This window comes from Mercenaria mercenaria, chromosome 8 (genome assembly GCF_021730395.1).
Source record: "Mercenaria mercenaria strain notata chromosome 8, MADL_Memer_1, whole genome shotgun sequence".
NCBI classification, from domain to species: Eukaryota; Metazoa; Mollusca; class Bivalvia; order Venerida; family Veneridae; genus Mercenaria; species Mercenaria mercenaria.
Genome location: NC_069368.1, coordinates 53,780,423 through 53,802,832, shown reverse-complemented (window position 1 = coordinate 53,802,832; position 22,410 = coordinate 53,780,423). Strand labels below are relative to the sequence as shown.

The window sequence follows — 22,410 nt, the reverse complement described above, 5'->3', positions numbered from 1 at the left end:
TTGTTTTGTGTGTGATCAGAACAATAAAATGGGAATGTATATATGTTTTTCTTGTTTTTTACACGGTTACTCTAGAGCCGGAAATTGTTATCTGCAACCAGTGATATATTTTATTTTTGCTTATCGTTTTTTTTTCAAGTAATCGTAGCATTTAAAAACTCTTGGACTTTAATCAAGCACGTTTTTTTCAGAAGTGATGTCATAATGATGACATCTAAACGTTCCATGCGTAAAAAATTCACAGTTTCAAACGACTTTTCAGTCTTATTTGCCAAACATTTTAGCGGATATAAAATAAAAAATAGGTACATGAATATAATAAAATGGTCTTTATACGAAGGTAAACTTTTTATTTCCTTCTATTCAAAACACACGGTAGCAAGTACAAATGTATCGCTGTGTCCAACATATAACAGCCAAAACCATGCATAATGGTGAATTGGGTTTAACAGACAAATTGTATTGTTTTAACATGCACGACTGTTGGTATAGAAGCGTGCCGGAAGAGACAGGTTTAGCTTTATTTGAATGAATAAATCAAATAGTCAAAAGAAAAAAAAAATAATTGAAAGAAGTTGCATGAAGCGGCATTTTATTTCAATACACATGACTAACAAGAAAGAAGAAAAGTCACGATAATACAGACTCTGTCCATCATCTTCTATTTAAATGGAGCCAGGGATAGTTGTTGTCTGCTTCTCTATAGAGTACACTGATAAGGCACCTGCACCTGTACTGATAACATACAGTAGCGGACTGTCCGTAGGGCTGTGCTCACTGGGAATAATCCTGAAAAAAGTTTTAAAAATCCAATATGATTTTTTCACGGAAAGTGCAAGTATTTTCCAGAATGACACGACAGAAAATGCAAATATTAGTAGATGATTCTGAAAAAAGAGAATGTTTGAAAAATCCACCATGTGATTTTTTTCACGAATAGTGCAAGTATTTTTCCTAAATAACACAACAGAAAATGCAGTATTTAGTAGATCTAAGTCATTTAAATTTAACTCTTCAGATTATGATTTATTACTGAGAAGTGGTCCCGTGCAAACCAGGTTTCTGTGAACTGTTCAAGAGACCAATGTTTTTGTGCTTTTGCAAGTCTATTTTTCTAAGTTATTTTCAATTGATGGTTAGTTTCAGTCAATCTTAATTTAATTCTAATTCATTAGGGATCATTTTATGTCAACACATTGGTAATCTCCGTTATGTAGATCTAATCAGATCGGGTGTCTGAATTAAGACTGTACTTGCTCATGCTCTGTACTGCTATTCTAAGGAATTATTTATTTTCTCGATTTATTATTTCACATGATGTAAGTTTTGCTCAAGTCTTACATAGTTTGTTATAACAAGGCAATTTATACCCTAGGTCAGAGATGTATAAGTCACCGACAGTTAAGTTCTGGTACAGATCTTTCCACGGGATGTCTTTTCTGCCGGATCTGAATACACTGTTGAACTGTGGGATAGGTTGACCGGAACTGACGTCAACTGTGTACACAAATAATGTTCCCGTGCTCCATGTACCAGCAACAAGAAAGATAGTTCCATTATCCTCAGCGACATCCAAGCCTGTTACTTGAGCTCCCTTGTTGATAAATTGATTATTTTATTTTAAGTACCGTTCATCTACATTTCCATTACATGTTGACAGAAACAAAGTCGAGAGAACAAATCTGATATTGTGAATTTTACAAGGAAATTAGCCGCTGCCTTTTCGACGGAAAAATCCGATCATGTACGGTAATTTTGGTCGCTCATTCCGATATTCTTTTTCAGTTTTGTCAGTTGTCATTATAGCATCGAAATAATAATGTAAAATCTTGTGCTCATGACCTAAAAAGAATTTTGGTTTTTATTTCATGCCTTAACAGTTTTTACATCTTTTGCCAACGTAACGTCACCTCTAGCATAATGACGTCGGTACAAAAAAGCGTGACATTATTTGATCCAGGGGCATTTTCTCCATTTCGATTCAAAGGTATATCATCAATATGTCAATAAAATGGAAGCCCACCTCATATGACTTTTGTCTGATTTAATCTTATTGATAAATCATAGTGCCGGTGTCGGTAGTGACGTCACGAACAACAACAACAAAAGCGGAAACGACAACAACGAAACGGTGCTTAAGCAGAAAATATTCTCAAATCCAATGGTATACAATTCAAATGGTTTATCGCGGCCAGAAATTTGTACAAACCGGACAGAAGTTGCGAAATTGTCATTTGTGCAGGAAAGAAGCGTTTACCATCATGTCCAGTACTGGACAGGTATAGTGACATACGTTTAAGATATCATGTTTTCTGTTTATGCAGGTAAACTTGTGTTTGGTTAAATTTCAACAGAGCACAATTGTCTGAACAGTGTACAAACTCATTACTGTTTTTTCAGGCAAGGGTGGAAAAAAGTGGTAGACAATGAAAGCAGTAACATTTTTATTTAAAAAAAAATAAACAATGAAAACAAAGACAAATATCAAACAGGGAATGCCACGTACCAAAATCGCAGCCTCCCAAAAACGAAACCTACAGCACGCAGACGTGCACACCACACACACACACACACACACACACACACACACACACACACAAAGCCAACACACGAGGACAAAACGAACAAACAAAGAAACACACACACACATACACGCGCACACACACAAAGCCTACACAAGACGACAATACGAACAAACAAAGGAACACAGTGGGGCACCGCCTTGGAACGGTCAGTGGTAAAAACACCACTGGGGAGCTTAAACCGGTTTATGGTGCGCACCCAACCTCACTCTTACGAGAGACAAACATTTCCAACATCTTTGGACGGTTCAAAAATCCCATGTTAAACATACGATAAACGCGTGAAAATGTTCCGAATGTAAATCGGGTGAAGTAGGCGCTCTATGTATAGAGTTAGATTATGCGTCTTGATACTGTACCAGAGGGGTCGGTCAATTGTGGGTTATTGATTACACTGGGCGAGTCTTGAGGATGAAAAAACGTGTTTTTAAATGTTGCTCTTAGATAAGGGTGGCGGTTGAACTACAAAAAGTACAACAACAGTTAATTCACAACAAATCGTACGGTATGTTTTATAATCAGTAGAAGCTAGTCGTATTTACGCTTATGAGACCTGTTTCACCCATAAGTAAAGAATTCATAGGTCCATCATGAAATATTTTCCCCAGCGCGCATATACTTCACCTATTCAATATGATCGCGGCAGGCCGCGATCAATAAGTTTCACTTTGACATATACACGAACACGGTAACTATAGACGGATAACCCTTAATACTATAAAATACTACTAAATCTGCGTGCTGATCACATGACTGTGACTTTGCAACTCCTGCTGTAATTTAGAAATGGGCATGTTAAATGAAACTGTTTTGAATTAGAAGCGCACTTGGTTTAGTATCTATCGTTAACAGCCTGTCATTTAAATAAAAGTCATGCATTCTTGCCAGTTTTATGGTAAGTTACTCGAAAGTAATGACAGTGTATTATGAAGCATGCTTAGACATATACCTGTCGATATGAAACCGCATCTCTGTGTTGCTCAGGTGACTCGTAATTCAGATTTGAAATATAATCTGTGTTAAAAACGCTTTTATCATAAGCCTCCATATACTCCTCAAGGGCCCCATCACTGTCATATATAGGGGCATTTATGTTACTGGCATCCCAGATGGAAAAACCCCGCCCGCCGAAAGCCTCGAGATGCTGGAATTGTTGGTTGAACACATTCTTTCCATCGACCTTGCTGACTTGGAGTCGACCTGAAATGAGAAAGGATATTGACAAAACTTGCATTACTTTATTTTGAAATCTTCCTGCATTTTTCTGTGGATATGATGTACTTTATTTCACAAGTCCGAGAGACTCCTATGAATGTGTTGTACTTTACACGTAATTCATTTCGCGTGAAGTTATCTCTTTAATTTGCTGTAACATACCAACTTATCAATGTGTATATTTTACGGTAGAGAATCTACTATCACACCGAAAAATGTTAAATTCTATGTTGATCGATTCCTGCCATTTCGTTTCGGTGTGTTGGCGCTCTTCAACACAACAACACGCCAAAAGACAGACTAGCGTAACGGTTGTCATATCGACGTGTTAAGTTGTCATTTGGTGCGTTCGAAGGGATTCAGCATGCCAAAATGCTATGACGACAATTAGCGTGCCAATACGACAAAACAGGATAGCCAATACGACAAAACAGGGTATTTGTCGTATTGGCAAGCTAATTTAACGCGTTGGCGCTCTTTAACGTCAATTAGCGCGTCCATACGTAAAATATAATGTATTTGTCGTATTGGCACGCTACTAGTCATACTGCCAAAACGCCAAAATGACAAATTAGAACATTTGGTATTATTTCTTTTTTTTCATACATCAATTCACTAGTGTATGCAAACTATAAATATTCAGAAAAGCTTTCTGCAGAATAAATAGAAGTCATTTCCTTGTTGTTTCTTAGTGTGGTCATCACCATACTAGCATTTGATTAATTGATATAAAAATAAGGATAACTATATTACCTATAACATTGCATTAGAATATTTAGCAAAAAAATATTATAAAATCATATCTGACAATGACAATTAAAAAGACATAAGAGCATCCAATAGGATGCAATTAAGAAAACTTCAAATACCACCCCCACCACTCGCTCCTTTTTGTACGAAATTTTGACAATATGTTTCATATAATTAACAGTACAATTATGACATCTTTGCATAACCAATATCTGTTGAAATATTATTTGCAAGTCATTTTTCTAAAATGTACCGTCACGGTGATACATGAATTCCTCTATAGATTGTCTGTTACTCGATATAGACATTTTGAACAAGGTTATTGCCAAGCTTCATTCGAGGCAACGCCCATATTCCACTGGTTCTTATGATTTGCTGCAACCTTTTATACATACCTAACATTTCATCGTTGTTTACGTTTGTCACTAGATCAGTAAGTGCTGGTTCAATACTTTTACCTGTAAAATGATAGTGATTTTTATGTGCTTTCTCTTTGCTTTCCTTTAGATAAAGATATAACGTTGATTGCAAATTAACAAGAACTTCCAGTAAAATGAGTACGATATTATTCTAACAAGGGCTTATAGAATATAAGCTTTAGCTTACACACGGCCTTATTAAAACCTGGATTTCAGGGAAATAAGTTTCTTTTCGCCGTATTGTCAACAAGGACATATCAGAAACGCGAGTTTACGCTAGTTATTCCCTGGAAGGAATATACCCGCAAGTATTATTGTACATATGACATTCAAACACATTTTGAAATAAATATCTGATATTCTCTAACTCTGATGTGTTTTGTCTGTTAATTTGTAACAGTTATACGCCGTGTAGAAAACCTCACTCGGGCTACGCCCTCATAGATTATTGTGCAAGCGTATTTATCCATTCCGACATTTTAAATACAAAAATATGCTTCTCATATGTATAACTTCTTAAATAATTTATGAAATAAAATAAACATACTTAGAGATCTTGCAGTGGCCATATCCGTCCAGGTAAATCCATGTTTGGAGCTGGTGAAACTTTTAACAGCACCTGCATCTGCAGTAAATAGGTATTTCTTTCTATTCACCTCGAGAGATTTGATCACACCTGGTTGACGTAATGACTGAAGTCCGGAAAACGTTCTTCGATGAACACCTGAAGACATGGTAAAATATAAATGTATGACGATTTTATTGGTACAAGTTAAGCCAGTCCAGTGAAAATGCAATGCAATAAAATACAAATACGTTTCTATGAAAAGCAGCACAATTTTGGACAATAATAAGGTCATTTTCAAAATTTTACAACATGAGTAGATGTCTCATCAAGAGTTAAATTAAGTTTCCTACTATATAATTCTTTATGTATCTGATATAAGAATTAAGGATCGATAGATTATGGACAATTTTATCCATTTTAATTTGATTTTTCACTTTCACTAATCTTAATAAAATCTCTGAAGCAAGTGCATGGTTCTTCTGACAAAAAAGTGCCTGTCCTTCAGCTTGAATATAGGAAATGTGAAAAATTATTAGAAACTTACGTATGTAGTTTATTTTTGAAGTGGACCTGTATGCATGCTATTAGATACTGAAATACTATTGAAAAGTAAGCCTAAGATTATTTTCTTCATGTTTTCGCATGGTATTCAATGTTAAAGTAATCTAATTAGAAATTTATCTTTTTGTTTGTTTACTTAGCGTTTTCTTTAAACGAACTTACGTTCAGAACCTGAATAGACATATATGTTCAATATAAGTGATAACTGATTTCGTTCCAAAATTTAAGACATGAGATATGCCAGGCATGCGTGTGTTATAGAAAAAGGTCCATGAAACGTACACCTTGTTAGGGCCGGAATTAAATTTCTTAATATAACGAATTCTAAGTCATTTGTCATCTTACATTCACTTGTCACCAAACGTTTACCTGTTTTAACAGATGTTATTGTCTTTTTAAACTTATTTAAGCAAATAGTGTTATTATAGCTTAAGCAAAAGCCTTCAAACTGTAAAGCAAAGCTTTTTTTATGCAAGCTACAGAAGAAGCATAAAAGATAGTACGATTTGTACGACTTGGTTATAGAGCTTTCTGCAAAGCGGCGGTTTTACCTCCGTCACGATCGCTAGCGTCTAAACTATTTGTAGATGTGGTCCAGGACTTCCTAGGTAGTGGTTTAATGCTGGATATTACTCCGTTATTAATATCTATTACGGCCACAGCGTTGTTTTCCTATAAATATATTTCCATTCTAGATATATTCAATTAACCCATTTGCAAAGCCTGCTACTATAAAGCTGTGTATCTTTCACTTCAAGTCCACGTATTCTCAGCAATAGCTGTAATGACATATTAATTTACACAAACAGTAGTACAAAATTACGAAATACACGTATGCAATATGAAACTATGACATGTCCGTTACTTAACATAAAGTGGTGAATATTTCTTCAATCCGTTTTAAAAAAGTATATATTTTGTGTGTTTAGGGCAATTTTAATTTGGATCAGAAAAGGGCTTCAGTTCTGATTCAGTGTTGTATAGGTGTATTTCGCCAACCCAGCTTTCCATCTGAAATACAAGACTTACTCAGTCCATCACTTGATCAGCGTGCATCATTGAAACTAGGGCATACCGGATAAATTGAACTAACTTTACACAGTTGAAATATTACTAGCTTTCGTACAGTTGGACTATGAAATTCTTATTCCTGCTGCATTTGTACCGGATGATGAATTTATAGCAAGTAACTATTTTTGTGAAATCTTGTTGACAGAGTAGTTACAGCACAATTTTAAAACCAATTACTTTTACCACGCTAATATTATAAGTTTCATAAAAATGTATAAAACACAATTAATAAAAACCAAGCACAATCAGTTTTACTTTTTCAATTGTTGTTTTTCAATGATACAGGTTGATCCTGAGACAGACGACAAAAGCAAGCTTTAAAAAGCAAAAAAGCAAGTAACAATATTGGACGTTCCATTACCTCCATCTCGGTCGCTTACATCAATGCCGTTTGTGTTCCAGAACTTATAAGGTAATGGACTGACACGGTCAACAACACCATAGTTTACATTTATCTGCGCAATGGCATTATTTTCCTGAAACACAGACATTTTACTATGCAAAACACTGTTTTCCTAAAACAACGTTATTTTACTATGTGACAGCACTATTTCCTGAAACACAGACATTTTACTGTGCAACAGTACTATTTTCCTGAAACACAGACATTTTACTGTTCAACAGTACTATTTTCCTGAAACACAGACATTTTACTGTTCAACAGTACTATTTTCCTGAAACACAGACATTTTACTGTGCAACAGTACTATTTTCCAGAAACACAGACATTTTACTATGCAAAACACTGTTTTCCTAAAACAACGTTATTTTAGTATGTGACAGCACTATTTCCTGAAACGCAGACATTTTACTGTGCAACAGTACTATTTTCCTGAAACACAGACATTTTACTGTTCAACAGTACTATTTTCCTGAAACACAGACATTTTACTGTGCAACAGTACTATTTTCCTGAAACACAGACATTTTACTGTGCAACAGTACTATTTTCCTGAAATACAGACATTTATTGTGCGACAGTACTATTTCCCTGAGATGCAAACAGTTTACTATGCAACAACACTATTTTCCTGAAACACAACCAGTGTACTATTCAACAACACTTAAACTATGCAAGAAACCCATGCAACTTAGTATGAAAGTGCGATAGTTTCTTGGAACAAATTACTTCAAGTGCATCGTATTTTCTTGAAACACAAACATTTACGTTTACAGTGGTTGTGACTTCTTTGCGGAAGGTCAATGGCTCTGCTAAACGCCAACCTGTGTCCTTAATGCACTTGGTCTTGCAGAACTTAAAAATAGCCCAAATTAGAAACTTATTGTATATTTAAGAATATTGCAGCGTTAACTTATTGCATTCCCTGTAATGCAAATGAAACTCTATATCTCGAACACTCTTATCTCAAAATTCCGGCTATCTCGAAGACATTTTCAAGTCCGAAAACAAGTGCACAAAATATCATTTGACCGCACCATGAGAAAACCAACATAGTGGCTTTGCGACCAGTATGGATCCAGACCAGCCTGCGCATCCGCGCAGTCTGATCAGGATCCATGCTGTTCGCTAATGACTTTTCTAATTGCAATAGTCTTTGAAAGCCAACAGCATGGATCCTGACCAGACTGCGCGGATGCGCAGGCTGGTCTGGATCTATGCTGGTCGCAAAGCCACTATGTTGATTTTCACATGGCGCGGCTCATATTAAGTCAGACTTCGGTTATCTCGTAGTGAAACGCTTAACTTCTTGCTTGGAATTCCAGATACTGAGTTTCATCTTATTTTGAAATAATTTGCGTACACCAGTCTTCTTCCAGGAACGATAACTTCGCAGCGATATTTAGTGAATGATACAAACTGATTTTTCTATAACAGTAATGCAATATAAAAGCATTTGTCATGTCTTTATATTATTATACTGAAGTGTTGTAAGGCGATAAGGCTAGTAAAAAAAATATTTGGTTCTGCTTAACTTAAATGAAACGAATATATAACTTGACGCAATTGCACGGACTGTAATAACTGGCTCCCACTCTTTATGGAGGTGAGTTGAAAAAAGAACCAGTGATACTTCCGAGGCGGCGCTAATGACCGGAACTACACGAGAAATGTAAACAAAGACAGAGGGTGAGTTTATTTTTAACTTTCTGTAACAAAGTCATCGTTGTGCCTGTAAAACTCTAGAGTTGTAATCAATGTATATACATAATTTAAAGTAAATTCTGCTGTAAATATTCAAATTGTAGAAGCAGCACCTTTAACGATGAGGAATTACATTTGATGTTTGATTTTGTATTTGATTTCTCCTACACACTGTTCATTTCATGCATAATTTTAAAGAACTGCAATGTGGATTTAAGAATTTATACATGTTTAACGGTATATTAATTAAATTGAAGTTTAGCATACAAAGTTTGCGTTAAAAAAAGCCAAATTTTCTGTAAATTAAGATTCGTGTCTCCTTCTAAAACTTTATTATTTCTGACCAAAGAAACAAGATCATCAGCATTATTCATTTTTTAAATAACCTCCTCACCACCAATGAAAAAGAAACTGAATAGAATAATAGAAAATAGTAATTTACTTTGACGGATAGATTTATACTATAAGCTGTAAAAACAACGTATTGTCAAAATTCCGTTTCCAACTTCTAAGGCTGGACACAGTTCTACAGACAAATGTATAATTTCAAATGATTCTCTGTGCAAACAGTAAAATTTCCCGACTTGTTATCAATAAAAATCAACTGTATGTAAAGAGTAAACCTGAAGTGTGACGTAAGCTGTTCGACCATCGCTACTAATTGTTACGTATTCTGGTTCTAAATCCTCGGCTACTGTTGTCGTTGGTGATAACGTGCTGGTTGGTATGTACAGTGATGGGGCTCTTAAATTCGGGCTGAAATAAAGTAACGACTATGTTTATTTTATCATTTTCCCACGGATAAGGTGAATCGAACATCGTTATAAGAATATCACGACATGTTTTATATTCAATATAGTCGAAACAAATGAAAATAGTTAAAATGAAAGCATTAGACCTACATGCCATCTTCACACACCATATAAATTATGTTGTATATCATAGATAGTTAATGTACTGGGTCAATAGTCATTTAGTGCTTGTAAAGTAAAGCCAACAGATGGACATTTTGAAATAAGTGTTTATTTTGCGTTATCTCAAAATGCTTTGCAGCAGGTGAACATTATTACCAATTAATGAGAACTAAATTTCAAACGGATATGGGGTGGGGGAGGAGAGTGGGCTCCGTGGGTGGCCAAGTGGTTAAGGTGACTTACCTCAAATCACTTGCCTCTCCTGATGTGGGTTCGTGCCTCATTTGGAACGTTGAATTCTTCATGTGATGAAGCCATCCAACTGGCTTACGGAATGTCATAGGTTCTACCCAGGTGTCCATTTGACCTATAACTGTGCCCCTATAACCCTACACAAACAAAACAAAACAAATCAAACTGATAGACCTACTTGTAATTAGGTTGTCCAATATTGAGTGCTGCAAAATCGACAAGTCTGACAGAAGGGTTGCCTGTTCTCTCTCCGTGTATGATAGTAATAGAACCCTCGGGATCCGTGTATTGCCCAGTCTCATCTTTGCCTGCAATACCTTCGTTAGCTACTATAGTACTTCCACAGTCCGCTGTATATTTCAAATGTTTTGGATGGGGACCAACTGCAAAATGATAAAAAGTAGATATGAAAGTAGGTTAAATAGTGGTACCTCAGTGCTTAGCAATGTTTTAGAAACTACGGTTAGCTAACCTCACGTTGCCAGTTCTTTTCCTACAATAAAGGCCTTTGAAAGTATATCGACATATTTTCGTCTAGTACAAACGTACAGAACAAAACATATTGTAATCCTCAGGTAGTCATCTGTAGGGGATTGCTAGCAATATAGTTTTTCCACACCATATATTAAAAAAGTAAGGTTTAGTATGCAGGAGTCTTCTGAAAATTATGCGATTTGTGGAAAAACATATTAGATATTTTTGGGCATTAATGACACCTAACCATATTATAGCTCGATCTGGGTGCTGTATTATGCTCGAGTGGATTTTGCCAGATCGGATCTCACGGGGCGCGCAATGCCGAATGTGATCCGTCCTCGCAAAATCCACGAGAGCCGAATACATAATCCCAGATCTAGCTACTGTTGCAATGACCATTTTATTATATACCTCCACCTTTTTGTTTGTTGTTTTGTTATCGGACAAAATCTTCTGTCGATGTTAAAATAGATACGAGTAAAGTTTTTGTGTGCGCTTTTTATAGAACTGTGTCAGGTCATGCATGTTAAATGAAAATCGTCCGGCAACTTACAATACAAAATGTACAATACGGATTTTGTCTGCCTGTTCATATTTACTTGTGAAATACAAACAGTATTTTCCACAGAATTTATATAGGCATATAATAAAAGAGGCTACTTACCGGTCACATAACCGTCGAGTGTCATGCCTGTTGCCCCGGAATTTTTAGTGTATGTTTTATAAAACCGTACGTGACCTTCATTTATATCCGTCTGTGCGGCTAACGCCACAGCGATCTCGTCACCACAAATGTCAATAGATCTAGGCACCCCTTCTCCTTTGGCGAATTCATGTATGAACAATACTGTAGGATGTTTTGGATCGGCAATATCTACCACATGCATGAAGTGGCTCGTCTCTCCTGTAAAATACGCACCATGAGAAAACCAACATAGTGCATTTGCGATCAGCATGGATCCAGACCAGCCTGCGCATCCGCGCAGTCTGATCAGGATCCATACTGTTCGCTAACGGTTTCTCTAATTACGATAGGGTTTGAAGTCTGGTCTGGATCCATGTTGGTCGTAAATGCACTATGGTGGTTTTCTCATGGTGCAGCTCAAGTATCTTTCTACTTATTATGCATTTTGTTCAAACATGGCGAGACAATTCTTGTATGTTTCAACGATAAACAGGGAATACAATATTCATATATTCTGAATGTCGATAATTTTCCAAAACCTACGAACATAAATCCTAGGCCAAATTAGACATACTAATAAGATATACATTAAATGGAATAACAGGAATGCTGATAAAAGCTATTCGTCAGAATTTATTTCATCAGAATATTTTAACTGGCAAAATGCTATAGAAATTTGTTGAATAATTCAGCCGAAAGCAATCGAGTTATCATCCAAGCAAATAGGTTATTATTTCGAGTACTGATACTTCATCACATATCTTAAAGGTCTAAGAAAGAAAGACAGATAGGCAGACAGACATACAGATTCAGGCATAAGATGAATAACCACAATTAACGTTTACACTGCTAAATTTATAAAATGGACTGATCCGCCATACAGTATGGGTAGTACCACTTTTGTTCAAAGGTGTGTTAACTGAAAAATTACTGACTGAACACCGAACAGTGAAGAACATGTGCAGGCTGATCATGGCCTGCATTGGTAGCAAATGCAAATTTACTTGCCACCAGCAGGCTAAAGGTTAAAATGCATTTGTTATATTTAGCAAAATAGAAAAATTTAAGTGGTAAACCACAGGTCGCCCATTACAACATGTTGCAGGCTCGGTTTGATTTCTATCTGCGCATGCGTGGAGGACAAACGTATATTTGAAAACAGATCAGAAAATAATCAATTTGATTACTTCTAGACATTTTTAGAAATAATTTTATTCATACAGAATCATTATAGTGTGAACTGGATTGTTTTAAACACTTTTAAAGTTTTTATAGTGTCTTTGAGCCGATTGTGATATTTTTCTCAAAGATCGACGTCGCCAGACGCTTACTCAGAAGTCCCAAGCGGTTCCTTAACTATGACTTTTGTAAACAACATGGCCGCTTACATCAACATCAATTTTGTGTTTTGAACTTTGTCTTCTATTTTAGTGATCACAACATATGATCACGATAAATGCCTACATACTTGTGGAAGGCAATACGTCCGAATATATGCGGAGGATATGACTAAATATAGAGACCACGACCAAAAACACAACCTGTAATATGAAACAGGCAAAGCCTCTGAGCGAGCGTAACTTAAACGACAAAGAAACTGTTCACTGCTAAAACCAATTCCGAGAACCTATTCACTTGAAAAGAAACAAAAATATAGTGTCATTATACCTGTAACAGCGAATATCATACGTTGCAAAATTTATGGAAAGCCGGTGTCACGGTGACGTCATTACCTGTTTGCGGCGTTCTTATGGCTTTATGCTTATTAATGACATTTTATCCCATTTTCTGGTCAATGCTTGATCCTTTAAAAGAAAATCATATTTTTTTTCTACCAACTGAAAATCTTTCTTGTATATTTTTGAGTGATGGATAATATTCAGCAATCAAATGAAGTTCTGTATTCACTGCCAACAAAGCATTTCCTGTGAGCACCTGTCCTCTAGGGACGCGCACTTCGTAGAATAAAAGCAAAATTGAAATTATTTCCGTAACATAACTTTTTTAAAAATAAAGACACCTAATGAACATAGAGATTGTAACTCAAATATAAAATTAAAAAAAAAAAAAAAAAAAAACAATTTTCCCGACTTTGACGGAAGTAGAACAAAATGGCGGCGCCCAGACGCGACGAAAATTTTTCAGCTACATCACTTTGCCCCATTCGGCACACCTTTGTCATATTTTCCTACACATTGCCGTAAGGCGAGCTACGCTTGCTATTACAAGGAAATTCTTTTTCCCCGAGTGTGGAAGAGAATAAATATAACTTTTTGGTTATAATATTCTACCATGTTAAACATACCAGAAGGCTGAAATGTTACCCCATTAACATAAACAAAATGTCATTTATAATCAGTATCATCCTATGTGGAGATATGGCTATGAATCCCGGACCTATTCGATTTCCATGTGGAATATGTAGTAAACCAGTAGCAAACAATCATAGAGCCATGTAGTGTGACAATTGTGATGTGTGGTCACACATGAAATGTCTGAATATTCAACCAAAAGAATACACTAAACTTGAGCAGTCGGATGGTCCATGGTACTGTCCAGACTGTCTTTCTACCAAACCTGTCCAGGAAGAAACCAACTATGCTACACAGACTATCTGTGATGAAACTACTTCTAGTTCTACCAACTCCCCAAATCCATATACTGTAAATGATTTAAACTTACATGAAAACGACCAAGAGGAATTTAACCTGTGTAATAATTATAAATACTTAAATGGTAGTTATTTTCCAGAACCAGATCCGGAGCATGACTGGCTGAATGAGTCGGAAAAATCAAACGCTGAAGACTCACAAGGTAATAATGAAAGTGACAGTTCAATTAACTCAAGTTCTTCAGAACAAAATAGATATGATATTTTTATGAATTAAGAAATCTCAGAAATGAGAACAAAAAGAGACAAATTTTTAGCGACCTAAACATCAGTAGCATAAGATAGAAATCCGATGATTTATTCAAAGCAGATTTTGGATGATAAACTGACAGACTTACTCATTATAGCAGAAACAAAAGTTGACGAAACCTTCAACTATAATCTATTTTCTGTAGAAGGCTACAAAATGGAACGGAGAGACAGGACTGCCCACAGAGGAGGGCTTATTTCATTTTTAAGGTCAGATCTACCATTTAAACGAAGGAAAGACTTGGAAAGCAAAGATATATAATGCATTTGCTAACGAAAGGAAGTGGGGAGTTTTACGTCTCTATAAACAACCGTCAATGCAAAACCTTATTTTTGAGCAAGCTATGACAACTTGCCTTGATAAAATGTGTATCTCTTTTGACCATCTGATATGTATGGGAGATTTTAATTTTGATTTACTGAAAAAAGAAAGATGTAAAACTCTTTTAAACATTTGTGACAGTTGTAATCTGGGAAATACATTGTAAAAGGTCCAACTTGTATGATGAAAAATCAAGACCCCACCTTGATAGATGTTGTTTTAACTAATGCCAAAAAACTTTTCTGTAAAACTATCAGTTTCAACTGCGGTCTCAGTGACTGTCACAATTTCATAGCTACTTCCTTGAAAGAACATTGTCAATTAGTATCAAAGAAGAAAGTAAATTTCAGAAGTTACAAAAATTTCGATGTAAGCAAATTTAATGAAGATATATCCCATGTACCTTTCCATGTAGCCCAGGTCTTTGATGATATTGATGATATCTACTGGGCCCATGAACTTATGCTAAAACAAGTCATAGATGAACACGCCCCAATTAAAGAAAAAATTCCCAAAAGAAACCCACCCCCTTATATGAATTCCCAGTGCCGTTAAAGTATCTACAAGACCCGACAAGCAAAGAATAATTACCTAAAACATAAGTCTAATGAAAACTGGTTACAATACACTAGACTTCGCAACTAAAACAAGGTCAAAACGTAAATCTATTACAGTCTACTTCAAGGAATGATGTGGTGGAGGGCCTAAATCAAAAGACTTCTGGTCCAGCATTAAACCTTTCCTATCCCAAAAATCTACACAGAAATCAGATAGTCAAATCATCCTGAAAGATACTGAGAGTAACTCAATGATTTCTGATCAAAATATAGTATCTGATAAACTAAATTCTTTCTATATTAACATTGCTAAAAATTCTGGCATTGAAAACGAAACACCAGTAGATAATGAATGCCCCAGCATTCATGCCATACACAATAACATTGAAGCTAAAACTTTTAATTTTGCTCATGTTACAGAAAAATGTGTTGGCAACTGTATTAAAAAACTAAATCCCAAAAAGGTAACTGGAGTTGATTCCACCCCCCATCCCCACCACAAAAAAAAATCTAGCAAGACAGCATAGTCTTAAAACACCAATTACTAATTTAGCAAACTCCATTAAAGGTCAATTCCCTGCCAAATCAAAACAAGCCCAGGTTACACCAATCTTCAAAAAAGATGATCCCTTCACTGAAAAGAACTATATACCTGTAAGTATATTGCCAACTATGTCAAAAATCTATGAAAGAATTATAAGTGACCAACCTACAGAATATTTTAATGAAATCTTCCACCCTTATCTGTCTGCTTTTAGGTCAACATATGGATGTCAAACAATCTTACTCAAAGTAGTAGAAGATTGGAAAATGGCCCTAGATGAAAATAAATATGTAGATGCTATCCTAATGGACCTGCCAAGGGCCTTTGATTGCTTACCTCACAATCTGATAATTCTTAAACTTAAAGCATATGGGTTAATAGAAATTGCAAGTCAATTAATGCTAAACTATCTCTCAAACAGGTCCCAAAGGGTCAAAATCAACAATTGTACAAGTGAATGGCTTCAAATTATCAAAGGAGTGCCTCAAGGCTCAATACTTGGTCCTCTGGTCTTTAACATATTCATTAATGATATCTTCTATTTTATAAATATATCAACCCATTATAACTATGCAAATGACAATACACTTTCCTTTAGCCATAAAAATCTTACCATTTTTAAGGAAACTGTTGAATCAGAAAGTAAATCCCTTATACACTGGTTCAGTATTAATCAAATGCAAGCAAATTCTGAAAAAATTCAGTCAATCTGCATAGGCAAGAAATCCAACAAAGAGGTCAAATCCTTCTCTATAGGTCAAAATGAAATTGTCTGTGAAAATGAGGTTAAACTACTAGGCGTGGAATTTGACTCTCAATTACATTTTAATCTACAAGTTACAAACTTGTGCAAGAAAGTAGCCAAACAACTAAATGTCTTTCAAAGACTTAGTAAATTCTTAAATGAAAGCATCCGACTATTAGTAGTCAAATCTTTCATTAGGTCAAACTTCAATTATTTTCCCACTTATATGGCATTTCTGTAGTAAGTCAAATACAGAAAAACTAGAAAAGCTGCAGTACCGGGCCTTAAGGATTGTATTTAATGATTATGAGTCAAGCTATGATGCTTTATTAAAAAAAGGTTAACATGACCACTTTACATCTCAACAGGTTACGATGATTGCAACTGAAACTTTTAAATGTCTACACAACATATCCCCACAATATCTACAATCTCTGGTAACTGTTAAATCTTCTAATTAAAATTTCAGATATTCAAACATCCTGGAAACACCTCAAGTAAGGACAACTAGGTATGGCAAGAATTCATTCCGCTTTTAGGCTGCCCGGGTGTGGAACAGTCTGCCAAATGACTTACATACAATTGATCAGTACAAGGATTTTGCCCGACTGATCCGCACCTGGACAGGCCCAAAATTTAAATGTGCCATGTGTGAATAGTTAAACACCGCTTCATCTGTTGTCCTGCTTTGCATGTGCTTGCTTTTTCTTTCTTTAAAAATTTAGCTTACTGTGTATATGTTTCGTTGCAATGTTCTTTCGCATTTGTTTTTATCGTTGCTTTTATGTACACGTCTAAGACTGCTTCCCCTGTTGCCAGTCACTGATGCCCTTTGTGCTTTTTTCTATTCGCCATAGAGAAGCCTATCTATTGTCAGCTGGACGAGTACACTGGCTGGGCAGATTAGACATTCAAACGTCAGTAAGAGCCAAGTGATCTGGTTTGCAGTAGAGACAGTGTACTGTTTGTTTGTTGATGTTTTAAATCTAGTTTGTTCATGTTTTAAACTTAGTCTTATATGTGCTTTAAACTTAGTCTTTTATATGCTTCCTTTTACCTTCTAGAGGAAGGTGCTAAGGGCTACACCAGCCTTAATAAATATGCTACCAGCATTCACTAAATCTTAAAATTCCTTTAAAAAATCTTTTGCCTTTTACTTGTCTTTTATATATAGCTGCTGCCAAAATTAGCACCTTCTATTCAATAAACTCACTATGTAGTGTATTTTATGTTTGCCATTTCCCTTTTACTTATGTACTTACTTTTTACAGGTTTGTGCTTATATGTGTTATGTATGTAAGTTTCTTTATAATAATTTAACCATGCCATTCTTAACCGCTGTCATTTAATTTATGTTTTAATATGCCTAACTTTCGTTTATCTTTCGTTTTAGCCGCTTTATTTTTGTTATTTCTGTTTTCTTTGTTTGTCGGGAAATAGCTGATGAGATATGTTTTTTGTTATACTTTTTCCGGCTTAAAATAAAGATTCTTGTATCTTGTATTTTTATGAACGGTAGTGGAAATGCAAGCTACAGAACTCAACATGTAACTTACATTTTTACATAACCTTTAAAAGATATAAAAAAAAATAATAATTTAATAAAACCAACAACTAAAACAAAACATTTAGATTTTTCTCAAAGTGTACATAGACATTTAATGTGTTATATATACAGAGTACAGCTGTACTACTTTTTGTATCACATTTCAGTCGCATGACTATCACTTTTTCGGAGTTTACTACATATTTTCTTTTTAAGGTATGACCCACCTAATGGTGAATATTTTAAATGTTCAAATTAACAATTTTACAGCAATATACTCTATCCAGTGAGAGACTTGTATGCAAAATTTAAACATCATTTAACGTGCCGATTTTTTAATACATTTTGTATAATTCATGATAATTTCCTCAAGCTCATGTAGAGACAAATTTCAAAGTGATGGCCACTGTCCAAAAGCTTTGCAGAGAATTCTTTATACCATCAATTTTGATAAAAGAAACTTCAAGCTATTGGTAAACAATTATAAAACACAAAAAAAAAACCCACAGTGAATATCATTTTTTCTAGGGTGCCTCAAGTAAAAGGATTTAATGACACAGAATTCTAACTCTAACATTGAAAAACGAAGGGCGAGTAATGTGGGACTGTTTTAAATTTGGCTCACTTCATTCCAAAATAACCTTGGGGCAGAAGTTAAACCTACCTACATTTCTTCCACAATATGTAATCTAAAGAGTAAAGGCAAAATAGAGAACTTTTACCGCATGTAACTCAGTAATTTTAAAGATGTTTAAACCGCCCACCCCCCCCCCCCCCCCCCATCACGCCCCAACCACACACACCCTTCTGTTTCAAAGGGAAATTTACTTTGAACAACAAGAAATGACTTATCAAATAAAATGTTTTCCCTTTTGTTCACTAAATCAACAATTAGTTTTGAAAAAAAGTAAAAACTCACTAGAAAAAAAAGAAAACTAAGGAAAAAAGAAATGGTCCAAGTGGGGCTTGAACCTATGCCCTCTGAAGTCAAAGTAAGTTTATTTTAGGAATTTAATACTTTTCAAAAAGGAAGTACACTATTACACGGGTCATACCTTAAGAAAACATTGTTCATAGCACTGACGGATTCACTTAATTATTTCGTTCTACTACAATTACTAACATTTAGCCTGCTGGCGGCAAGTGATTATGCCTTTGCGACCAGTGCAGACCAAGTGCACATCCGTGCAGGCTGGTCATGATCTGCACTGTTCGCTATTCGAACAGTAGATTTTCAGTGAATACCCCTTCGAAAAATTAATGGTACTGTCCGAACTGAATGATGGACCAATCAATTTTAGATATTTAGCAGGCTAAAGTCCAACTAAAAAGCTTTACTAAATTGCTTTCAAAGTGACATAAATCTTGAGCCGAACAGTTTTAATACTTCTGTTGAGGAAAATGGGCATAGAGTAATTTAAAGTGGTCGTCTTGACTGCAACTGAATATTTTTATCAAGAATATTTGAAGTTGTGATTTGAACTTGTTAAAGAACAAAAAATGTTTCCAACTGGACAGAAATGGATTGAGTGAAACCAAATATGGGGAAGACTCAATTCTATCAGACAAAAATACCAAAATAATGTCAAACAAAATTATAATACAGTGAAAAATCTGCAGAAGTTAACAGAGTAACGTTAACGGTACATGATACTGTTACGTAATACCAGATAAGGAACTCACGAAGACAAGACTGATGTAGAAACACTATGATCATTGGAGGTCAATGCTAAGTGCAAGAGATATAACATACAGAAAGTAGAAGCTTATCCCATTTTTTGTCTAATAAAATCGAAAACTCTTCACTAAAACGAATTAAAACCGCATTTCTTTTAAGGTTGTATTGTTAGTATTAGACCTTTCTAACGTAAACGTAAATCGGAAACGGAATACTGAATTCGTAAATGTTATTTGCAAATAATGGTCTAAGGGAGATACTATTGCATTACTATTGGATGAAATTGTCTCCCCTAGACCACAAATTAGCCTAAAATTTTACGAATTCAGTATTCTGTTTCGTAATTACGTTTACGTTAGAAAGGTCTAGTTGAAGATATACTCGTACTACCAGTAAGACATCATTTAATGACAAATAATAAGCCTATACTAGTTTAAAGGAACAATAACACATTGTATAGTTAAAAACTTAGTGATCAGTTTTTCAATTTAATTGTCAATTTTCGATGTTAATACTGAAGAGATTATATATATGTTAATGTATAATATGAGAGAAATGACATTATATCTAAATATCAGCTTCAGTAGTGGATATGAATTTAATCTATTAGACTTAAAACATTTTCTGATGTCATACAATATGAATGTATTTGACAACGGTTAGATGAGTTCCTCCCACAATAATCTAATTATAATTTCATAGCAAGAGGTGCTACACTGAAATTAAATAGAAAAATAAATAAAAAAGCTCAAACAACATGCTTGAAAATGATAAAAGATTTTTATATCATAATAGGTCTTAAATGTTACACATTAACACTCGTTGTAACATTTTAATTATTTTTCATAAATTTAAGGTAGACCTACTAACTCTGTTGTTTTCATTTTTTTTTTTCAAGTCGATAAGCTTTGTACATATGACAATAAGCAAGGGACAGCAATAACTTGTATTTTACGTCAAAGTTTCTCATTTGCTGAAAACAATTGTACAGAATCTGTGGCACAAGAGCGAAACATGTTAACATAAATCAAAAATAAAATTCTAGTAATCTTAGGTTATAAGAATATGTGCATTGTAAATCTGGAAAAAAATATAAATAAAAATTTATGGAAGGAATTTACTTATGACATTTACCTATTATATATACAATATTGTTCACAAAGTCATAAGCGGCATCGGTTGCTGTGCCAAGGTTCAGTCCCCCATAAACATAGGACCCTCTACTGCTGCTGGTGGCAAGTTGCGTATATGACAGCTGCTTAAGAGTGTAATACCCAAATACTGTTTGAAGAAGATAGGCCGCCAATATAAATCGTGTCACTCCCATCGTGTGTCAACTATTCAAATATAAATATAACATTAATACTTATAAATAGTAACAAATTTGCTAGAAACTCTCTTTTCATATTTATTGTTTGGTGCTTAAACATACCAGTATCATAACTGGTCCCAGTGCCATCATTGACGATAATAGTCCTGACGTAAGCACAAGAAATTTATGTCCGTAAACAGAAATGACGTAATGTCGTTACTAGATTGCGTTTATATCATTTGTTTCTTTTTGTCCAGCTGCAGGAAAGAATAAAAATACGTGAATATAACTTGAATATAATTAAGTCAGTAGATGCTATTATATATGGCATACTGAAATTGTATTCCTGTGTTATATGTAAACATGTAATAAACAGGCAAAGGTGCCGTTGAATGATGGCGTCCTGGAAGAAGAACATAGTCCTCAGACGTCGGACTGTTAAAACGTTCTTGACTAGGTATAAAACAGTACTGACTTTGCAAACAGGAGAGTCATTTAGTAAGATCTTGATTTTGTAAATGGTTACGAGACAGTGCAACTGTTAATAAAAACCGAATCTATTCATGCATTTAACTGAACAATATGTTTTGAAAGTGAAACTGAAAAAAGTTTGAAAGTTTACCATATTCACGATCTTTAACAATGAGGTGGAAAATTACGTGCTTCACAAGAAAACAATTCCACCGTGTTACAAAAATAGACTGTTCAAATATTTTGAAGGCTTTTGCCAAAAGATAGTTTTAGAATTATTGTCAAAAATCATTAAAAACTTACCGTCTCTATAAATAAGGATTTAAATAAAAATTTGCCAAACACCACATAAACATAAGAATAAAAACACTTGCCAAATACTAACAGAGTCAAAATTTAAGTAAGTAAAATGTTATCTAACCTTCGCGAGAAGAAGGGAGAATATTTCAATTTAGAATAAACTGTTGATAAGAGAAATATTCTCTGAGGGTTGACCATAAAGTTCATGCATTAATTCCTGTGATACGCAGTGGGTATATATCTGATAACACTTTAATTATAAACTTACATAAAATTTCTATACAGTCTTACAGTTTTTTAATATTTCGTTTTTAATAGTATCTATATCTGGAACTTCTACGTTTGTTATTTCAGGCACGAGTGGGTACTTCGGTTAACACACACAAATTTTTCAAGTTGTCTTGCAAGCTTCCCTAC

At 34.8% G+C, this 22,410-nt stretch overlaps 1 protein-coding gene across 2 annotated transcripts; it reads right to left on the bottom strand.

Moving 5' to 3' along the window:
• Positions 1 to 565: 565 nt before the first annotated feature.
• On the bottom strand, positions 566 to 22,118 carry LOC123566320 (mesenchyme-specific cell surface glycoprotein-like). Of its 2 annotated transcripts, XM_053550008.1 has the most exons (11): positions 21,997 to 22,118; positions 21,045 to 21,247; positions 11,578 to 11,817; positions 10,615 to 10,819; positions 9,894 to 10,026; positions 6,647 to 6,767; positions 5,514 to 5,690; positions 4,943 to 5,005; positions 3,532 to 3,782; positions 1,371 to 1,594; positions 566 to 789 (listed from the first exon to the last, which is right to left on the bottom strand). In XM_053550008.1, exons 2-11 carry the CDS (start codon positions 21,235 to 21,237, stop codon positions 666 to 668), a joined length of 1,731 nt encoding a protein of 576 aa, XP_053405983.1. In that variant the 5' UTR covers positions 21,238 to 21,247; positions 21,997 to 22,118; the 3' UTR covers positions 566 to 665. The 2 variants fall into 2 exon arrangements, with proteins under 2 accessions (XP_053405983.1, XP_053405984.1); XM_053550009.1 differs by lacking the exons at positions 6,647 to 6,767; positions 21,997 to 22,118 and adding an exon at positions 7,528 to 7,642.
• Positions 22,119 to 22,410: the final 292 nt, after the last annotated feature.

Coding starts and splice junctions, on each gene's coding strand:
- LOC123566320 (XM_053550008.1), bottom strand. CDS start 21,237: ATGGGAGTGACACGATTTATATTGGCGGCCTATCTTCTTCAAACAGTA. Junction 6,768..9,893: donor CAGCTTACGTCACACTTCAG/GTTTACTCTTTA, acceptor ATATATTTATAG/GAAAACAACGCTGTGGCCGT. Junction 3,783..4,942: donor AAACAACGATGAAATGTTAG/GTATGTATAAAA, acceptor TTCTCATTTCAG/GTCGACTCCAAGTCAGCAAG.